Here is a 9465-nt window from a genome sequence, read left to right on the forward strand (position 1 = left end):
TAGTGAACAGGGAAGGGAATTACGGTAAGTTACAATCGTTTATTTAATTTAAATAGCTCAAATCCTTCTCAACGTAATTAGATACGCAGCTTCGGAGTAGAATTGTAGAATATAGAATAGGATGTAGAATGAGATAGAATTAAAGCCAAATGACAAGATCTAATCTTGAATCAACCTCCAATGAAAATAAACGGGTTACCCCTTTTACCTGCTTATATGTCGATGAAGCTTTTCAAATCTGCATTACAGCGCCATCTGTCATGAACTTGCGCGATCATAAAATCTATCCTAAAAGTTTCAACGTTTTGCCACAGATGGCGGTATAAGTCACTTAAAGTATTTTTCGAATATTATAAGATTAGATTGTGATAAAAAGTATTAATATTATAAAATATAGACTAAAGTTATGAAGTCATAAACGAGGTGTGAGAGTAGATTAGACGCCTAATGTATTGTTCTATTATTCAAAAATGGGACTTCTTTCGAATTTTCTAATTAATTTATAAACGGGATTTCTTTTTATATTTTCGATAATTAGAATCGCGATGTGACTTCACTCATCTTCTTTTTGATTTTAATCTGAATTTACTCTACCATCTCTTAAAATCAAAGTTCACTTTTGTTCTTTGTTCTTTGTTCTCAGTTTTAATGGAGATTGAATCAATTTTCGGATAGAACTAGATCTTATTTTCGTTCCCCAATTTTTATATGCTTTCTACTAGAATCAAATTTTCGTTCCTTCTCAATTTTAACTTAAATTTATTCTAATTTCTCCTCATTTAAAAAAATATCTTCAATTTCAATATAATACACCTTTTCGAGAAAAATTAATATACTTAATGTAAGTAATTTTAAATCAAACCTGAAACTTCTGCACTTCTCGTTGCTTCTTCTCTTCTCTTCAGCTGCTTTTTCTTTTCTGCTGTTGCTTCTCCTCTCTTGCTCTCACCAACTTTCTTCCTACATCAAATTCCAGGGCTACCGTTACATCGAAATGGAAGGCGCTTGCACTTCTTTTGTCAGAAGCACTCAAATTTAAAAGTACAGTGTGGCCACATACTTGCGAATCTTTTGATCTTCTATTCTTGAAGTTAGCGTCGCGACGAAGTAATTCCATTGCGGTAGTTTTCCGACTTTTCAAACACGTATGTTGCAACTGCGACAATAAGTAAGGTAACAACGAACATCTTGGGCACATCGTGATTTACGCGAAGTTATAAATCGAAAGAAACCATCTTCACTCTATGACAGATTCGAGATCGATAATGACATCGAGATGACAGCTATCAAATAAACGATTTAAATGCGAATAATAAAGGGTCAAATTGCATACCGTTACTTTGCGAATGAAGTTTCGATATTTCTAAAATAATATTCTGTTATAGATGTTTATAGATACGATACCTATTGCTTAATCTCTTTTGAATTTTCAGCTAGAAACATAAAATAGAAACAAAATTTCAGAGCTGCAGTTTCATGTAGTTCTCCAGCTGACTGTTCTATTTTGGAAGAGGGCGCGAGAAAACTTCGTTTTTTTGCTATGTCGGTATTTCAGAACATGCGACACGGAACCATATGTGATATGCAGTCTACTCTTATACCTCATCGGCGATACATTTAATTAATAGGATATATAGCAAAAGTTAGAATATACTTTTTGTACAAATTTGTTATCTGTAATATATGTATACAATACAGTTACATTATTACGTATATATTAACTCGAAACTGTACAGGCTAATGGGATAAATAATGACCCACGATCTGTCCATCGGATAATAAAACAAATAATTATTAGTGACAGCGCAGTCAAGGTATAGGCACGAACGCCTCGTCAGTGATACTACATCCATGTTCAGAAAAAGTGTTTAAGAATGAATATTTCGAACAGGCACTTCAGTCATCGACCTCCAAAGATGACACCTCGTCAGTGCTAACATTGCTCAAGATGAGCAAAAAGCTAGAACAGGTGAACGACCTGCATGAAAACCTCATTCGCGTGAACCCCGCTGGGGGGACAGTTGCCGGCAAATTAGATAGTCTCCGTACCGACGCGGAAGGAAGCGCCAGGCGTTCCGTTAGTCGCGCGCGTGTGCAGTGCGGTGTGCCGTGTTCTGTTAGGCGATCAGTGGTGCGGATGCGTGGCCGGTTGTATAGATGAACTTGACGCCGAAAGGGGAAAAGGTGTGCAAGTGTAGACTGTGCGGCGGCGGCGTTGAGGATCGAGCGAGGGTAAGCGGGTCGGCATTGGTAAGCGCGATTAGCCGAAAACGCGCAGTCGCGCGTTGATCCTGTTGGGTGGGAGGTGATCAGCTGTGAGCACGCGAGGAACGAAATGTTCGTCCTGCAAAGGTCTATATTGTGAGTACCAGTAAATTTTTCACGAAAATCCCCGGTCTACGGGCGTCGTTTAACACACGAGACCCACGGTAACTCGGTTTCGGGCGAACCGGTGCGTGATACACGGGGGCACGCACGTGCGCGCCGATTCGGTTCCGCCGCTGCGAGAAGTGGAAAGAGAGTTGTTCGAATACGTGAGAAGGGCCGTGGGTAACCTAGCTTCTACCGCAATGCAGTGCTGAAAATAGGAACACGTTGGGAAGTCGCAGATCGATACCAGGCCACCGTTACCGTGCGTTTCGTGGGACAGTGCCAAACACAATAGTACCGTGCGCGAAAGGTCCAGGTGCTTAGGAAAATTTTCACCCTTAAGGCTGCTGTCGCGATCTATCCTTCAACGAGTCCTATCGTTCTCCTCTGGCTAGGTCAGGGGACGCTCTTTCTCTTCCAGCCCCTACGTCCGCTGCAAACTCGACCTTCCTCTCTCTCTATCTCTATCTCTCTCTTTCTCTCTCCGAGAACGTCGACCCGCGCGATCCTACTGATTTCACGCGAAACCGCAAAATTCGACGAAAAAGGGTCCCGTGTCTGGTAGAACTTCCCGGGATATATCAAATAAAATCGACACGCTCTTATACGAGTGTTTTCAACGTAACAATTCGATCTACGCTTTTGGAGCAGTTTTCGGTTTAATATTAGAAAATCGTCTACGGTAGAACTGCATTTACATGACAGCTGGTTGCATATCTGGGTCGCTGGTGTAACAGGGGACCTCCCAGTTCTCCCTTCCACCTATTTATCCGTTCGAATAATTACGATTTGTGTTCGTCGTAACGTCTGATGTTTCATTTATTTTATGCCGAAGATATATTCGGGTTAAGATAAAAGTATATTCTGTAAACTAATTTCGTTAATTTATATGTGAAATTTTGATGTACAATTGTCCTATAGTATACATCAAAACTCGGAATAAACAGTACGTTTAACGGAACTTGTTTTAAAAAATGGAAGAATAATAGTACTTAATATTAATCCAAAAATATAAAAGATAAAAATGTTCAAACGAATCTAATTTAGTTCTCGTAGAAGCGTTGAAATGAGGTTTCGCATGACAACTAAAGTTAATGCTTAGACAATTTCTAACGCATTTAGGACGCCCGTCCATTAAGTCTAAATTGCGTTACTCCAGCAATTTCAGTATCATCGCGATAGTTTTACAAAACTCTTGCCAGAAGTTCGGCGTGCACGATAAAATTGGCTTTCGAATTAGAGTCGTTGTTGTGCACTCAAAAGGGTTCGTAATTTCTTCAATGCGATAAGAGCTCGGCAGGTGTTCGATGAATTGGTAGGTAGACCGAGCGAAATTTCGTTCCAATAAATGGAGAGTTCTACCGGAGTATTGATTCTGCCCGGCGCGGTTGTCGTAACGAGATTTTCCATTGATCGTAGAAGCATTGTTGCAAACTGTGCCCCAGCGCCAGCGATATTTACATTGTCGCAAACCACATATGCACGGCGGATCGATCTATTTCTGTAACCTTGCGAAGCCAGGCGTTTTTTTCCGTGATTTCTCGGAAACGTGTGACGCCATTTTCGTTAAGAGGCTGCGAACGAGCGTCTTCTTTCGATCGAGCGACCTCCGTTCGTTTCGTTTATTCGAACACTTTGGATTTGCTAACGAAACTATTGCTGTCTACAGATGATTGTTTATTCTCCTTTCATATCGCAGTTTCGCAAATTAACAGAGTATAAGTCTACCGTGGTATTAATAAAGCTGTCCGTATACAAGACACATTGCGATGTAATTATCTCGCGCACCTGCTAATTGCCGGTTTCATAGATACGAACGGTGCAAGTCAAACATTTATAGAGTATATTATTTTTACGACCTGTTTATCTGCGAGATTAAATAGCGATGCACCCATTGTTTCGAAAGAAAAGCGCTGCACAGTAGGAAGCTAAAATAAAGACGTTGCAAAGAGATGTTTAGAAACAGTTAAATTACTTCCTTGTTGAAAATTCGGCATAGTCTCGATGTTGTATTTGGCGATATTCATTTTTATGTAAGACTAACAGGAAAACCATGATCGAGAGGACGCCGTGCGCTCTGTCGTTTCCCGTGAAGGATGTTGTATCCTTTACGTCACGTTTTCGTCATAGGAAATCTTTGGGAATGACGACATTCATCCACACGTCCCGTGTCACTTCATGCCGGTGAAGTTATGCCGGCGCTTTACGTAACGTGTTAAATCGACTAACTTACATAATATATGCTAACCCATGGTTTTGTTGTACGGATCGAGGAAAAAGGATCTGGTTATATTTATCTGGCTATTTAGAGTGCACTAAAACCTTATTATACTGTATCGTCCGTTCAAGATAAATGAACAAATTGAGCACATCAAGCGATACGTTTTATTTTAACTGCAAGTCAATTGTTTTAACTAATTCGGCGTATTTGCAAAAATTTTTTAGTATTATTTAATCAATATTTTGTTTCTGGTTATACTTTTCATAGATTTCGTTCAGCTTACGAAATCTTGTATTGTGTTAACAATTTTATTACCAAGTTAGAAATTTGATTACGAAAGTAGAGAGTAGAATTAAAGTGGCGATGAATAATGGAACTGGATAGCTTATTCAACGTGTTACGATACCTATTTAATGAGCTGGTAGAAATTAGATGCTTCCACGCAGGAAATTGACATCACGTGGGTCGTGTAGGTGCACCCATTTAGTTGATGAAGAAGCTATAACGATGAAGGTCAACAGAAAGAAAGATACCCAATCCAGCAGGCAAATACGTAAAAACCAGTTTCAACATTGTAGCATTTAGTCCGGTATACTTAAAATTCAACTGTGTCACATTTGCATTAGAAGTGGACATTATTGAATACTCTCCAATTAAATTACATTAGCTACGTACTATAAATATCAGACGATCTTATGAATAATGTAAATCTCGTTTCATGTTTTTTAAACATTACTATTTTATATATTTTTTTAAAAACTGATGATTATAATTGGACCGCGAATTTTTATAAAAAAAATATTTTTGTCTATAATTCCGAGGAACGAAAATTAAATTGTTCCTTTGGAAATTAAATTGTTCTCTTGGAAATTAGATTGTTCTCTGGTGTGGATAATTTTATCCAATTGAGAACAATGCAAAAATAGTTTTACAAGCTACCGCTATATTGTTTTTATTTCGTCTTTCATAAGCGCGAGAAGATAATCGAATCGCTTATGGGACGGCCTGAAAAATATCCTTTTGGAACGAAATCAGTTGTCCGAAGATATTTTTCAAAGTTATTCCTCTAAACCTGGCCGATTGCCGCCGAAGTAATAATAGATTACCCTGTTCTCGTTCAAACATGAGCTATTGTGATTTCACGGCTATGTTTCTTCTTAATGTCTGTGGCTACGTTCCATTAAGATTATCACGCGATAGCCTTACAAGGTTGAACGGTGCTCTTGAAAACGGTAATTGTTGAAACTAAGTTTCCGGCGTTATCTCCGCATAGTTATCAGCGGCGATCAATTGCAGTCACGTGCCTGATTCCCCGCTTTAGTTGTAACCAGATCGGGCCGATAGCCGCGCGTTGCTCAATACCCGTGTTGTTATCTATAATGTATCGTTAATCGATTAATTCTGTTCGATCCAGGCGCATGATAAAATGAGTCATGCAGTTCGTATTTCTGCAATGCTGTTTCGACCAAATCGTTCACCGTATTCGCATTAAATGGAAACAGTAATAACTAGTTCGTGGATTCGATATATTTGCAGAACAACGAAGCGAGGAAATTATTTAAAAATTATTTAACATTTAAGATGCACTATACAATAGAATATAATATCTAAACTTTTATAAACGGTATTTAATAAAGTTTTGAGAACAATTTTGCATAAAGAAAGATATTTTATTAAAAACATTACATATCTGTAAATATAATTTATTAAAAAAATGTCGAGAGAATTATAGGACAGTGTAGATAATACTAAATTTCTTCATAACATTGTATAATGTTGTTTGCAAAAATATCTTTGTAAACATTTTTTAAAAGAAAGTATACATATGAACTATGTATCTTAATGCAAAATGTTAAAAATATCTTTGATATAAGTATATCAAAGTTCTGTGTCTGGTTCGATGTAAATTGTTCATGAATACTTTAGCATTCTAACATGACAAACTACTGTTTTAGACAATTTTAACGAAATAAATTCTAAGTATATTTTGGTAAGATACTGTTAGATACTTGGATAAGTATCTGAAAATCTCAAAGATATTTATTTACTTGCATACTTTCTCAAAATGTTACAATATGGTAAAAACCGTATTGTTTCTTAAATAGGAACAATATACGGAGTTATCAAAATAATATAAAAAGTAATTGTATCTGTCATTGTAAGCTTATTCTACTATCAACTTTGCATGCAATATATTGAAGTAGTATAGTCAAGTCAGCAAGGACAATAGGCTACACTAACGAAAATGAACTATAAAAGTAATTACAAGATGCTAAGCACTTTCTTATATCTAGCATATGTTTTCTCATGCATCTTTGGCTATGGAGTTGCCATTAAGAGATTTTTAATGTGCCTCGTCCTGCTCTATGAATGCAGAACTGTTTTTGTATGCCTGTAAATGTAATGTCTCCATCTTGCAATTAATGCAGGCAATTTTTATTCTGCATAAAAATTCGCAGTCTAGTAATAGCTCTGCAATTGAAGTTTTATTATGATTTTATAACGCTCACCAATGGTATTAAGTTAAAATAAAGAATATAGAAACTTCGTTGGAGGAGTATGGAAAATATACAATAACTCGATCGTTTGCAAATTAAAATGCGACTGAAACACTGCGACGATACGTAGGAATTGCAATTTGCTCCTTTGTGCAGCCTTGCGCCGGCAAGACTTGTTTTCGAGTAATTGATCATCAGAATATCAATGAAGGTATGAGAAGTCACTATGAATACCGCAAGAAGCGTTGCATAATTCTCCACCTGCACTTTCCGTTTGTCAATTCGTCCCCTATGATGCAACGTAGAATATAATTCATAAACGCATCTACCTGAAAAGGTTGTGTACGACAGTTTTCAGCCTATATTAGTTGTCCATTTTAGTTTAGAGCGCATGCAAATGTCAAGGTATTGCCTAGAGTATTGAATATATTATCGCACGGTCCGGTATTGAGTTACGGATATACTATGCAGCTCCTTTTGTTGCAATGCTGTCAGCGTTTCTTTTACCCTGTGGAAATCATTTCGACGCCGGTGCATTCTTATCTTGTTCTTGTTTCTCCACTTCAGAATGTCGTGGGAATTATCGGGCAATAAACGAACCGAATAATTTCCCAGCGCTAAAAGATGTTTAAGGGTAATTGATGGTAATTATTTAGGTATAATTGTCACGATAATTGTCTTGATGCGAATGATATATAGGAATTACATATACAGTAATACTATCCTGGCTATACAGTTATTATAATACCAAGTTATTATAATTTTAATTTACTAATACGGCAATTTAATAATTTAAATATTTTCATGAGGAATTATTAATAATCTAATGAGTGTTTTAAATAAAAGGAAGTGAAATGATGCTAATTCTCTGAAAGAAAGTCGCGCGTATTTTAAAGTAGAATCAGAAATTTGTAATCAGACTGTACATATATTCAGGATGTCCTAAAAATGTATAAAAATCCAGAAATCTGGTTAATAACCAGATAACGATGCCTTAGAATAAATTTTCGTAAAGGAAAAAATTGCTTCAAATGATCTCAGATAGTCCTTATTTTTAGATTGTTAGACATTTCTGGGACACCTAGTATATATATATATTTTATTACACCGAGTTTTACAGTATACCACATGCAATAAACGCGTGGAATCCTTAGTCCATGTTGCGCGAGCAAGTGAAAGGTTTCGGAGAATACCATCAGTAATAAATGTGAATCCACCGATTCAGAATACACGTAGAATAAAGTCTCCCAGATAGGTTTATCTGACACCACAAACAAGAATACATTTATCTGCGGTATACCAACCCGGCATGAATAATTCTTCAAATATTTCGTGATAAGATCACGGTGTTCGTGTTCTGGTGTCTCTTTTGCTACTTTCGATTACGCGCAACGAACCATTGAAAATCCAAATGTTTGCATTGAAATATATATGCATGTGAAACGATTCCTGGACAGACAGCAATTAACATCTATCAGAGGTTATATTTTACCGGTTTAACGTAAACGACCACTAACGCGTATTAGCGTCAATTGGTTGGAATAGTCACGCGCTATCATCGCAGTTTCTCACATAAATTGAGTGACGCATACCTCTTCCTCGTACAACACCTTTAGCGACGCTCTTTTCACCTTACATTTGTGTTTTTATTGTTGACAAAGAAGAACGTTAACGTGTCGGCGAACTTTTTATGTTGGAACAATCCATTGTCGTCGATTCATTCACAAACGACTGTTATAAGTAGTTATATCATAACCAGACAGTTTTTCCAATTGATTTGCACAAATATTGTAACAATTGATATGAATATAGCAATCTGTACTAATATTATGACAAGTAAGGAAAAAGTTATTGATCGAATTGAGGAAACATTGATATCAGAGAGGAGTCGAGTTGAAAATCGACTTAACAAAATTAATAAGTAATAATACGCAACAAATTAAAGATACAGATATATAATCACATCGTTACAATTAATGTGGACAATTTTTATTCCACAAATCCGCAGTGTACTAAGCAAAGTGTATAATAAATACGGTTAAATAAAATGCAAAACCGTGAAGACCTGCCAGGAATCTAAAAATATTATCACATCATTATTAATGTACTAAAACTGTTCGATGGAGAAGTACACTATCTTTCAATTCGTGTTTCTTACAATGAATGCAGACAATTTTTATTCGACGCGATGGTCCGCAGTGTAGTGATTACATTAACTAGTGTCTCGACGTTCTCGGGTGTCTTCGATCGCGTTAAAGGCACCCTGCCAAAAAAGCGGCTGATATCGCGACTTGTTGATGGATCTCCCCAGTACAACGCTGCCTAAGTTATTTGGCAACGCGGCCGGTCCGCGTTTTATTGATCCCGCTGTAGAAG

General features: G+C 37.0%; 1 protein-coding gene across 5 annotated transcripts in view; it reads left to right on the top strand.

Annotated features, from left to right (window-relative positions):
• Positions 1-2126: 2126 nt before the first annotated feature.
• Positions 2127-9465, top strand: part of LOC144478661 (NADP-dependent malic enzyme) — an 18352-nt gene continuing 11013 nt past the window's right edge. For 4 of the 5 annotated variants that reach the window (XR_013495392.1, XR_013495393.1, XM_078196769.1 and 1 more), the window contains exon 1: positions 2127-2361. Coding sequence is in view for 2 of the 5 variants with exons in the window: in XM_078196769.1 (XP_078052895.1) it covers positions 2336-2361 (26 nt within the window). In the remaining 3 variants the exon portion in view is untranslated. Of the gene's footprint in view, positions 2362-2484; positions 2687-9465 lie in introns of those variants that run through there. The other variant, XM_078196772.1, reaches the window with a different exon arrangement.

The sequence above is a fragment of the Augochlora pura genome, chromosome 3 (genome assembly GCF_028453695.1).
Source record: "Augochlora pura isolate Apur16 chromosome 3, APUR_v2.2.1, whole genome shotgun sequence".
In the NCBI taxonomy this organism is placed as follows: domain Eukaryota; kingdom Metazoa; phylum Arthropoda; class Insecta; order Hymenoptera; family Halictidae; genus Augochlora; species Augochlora pura.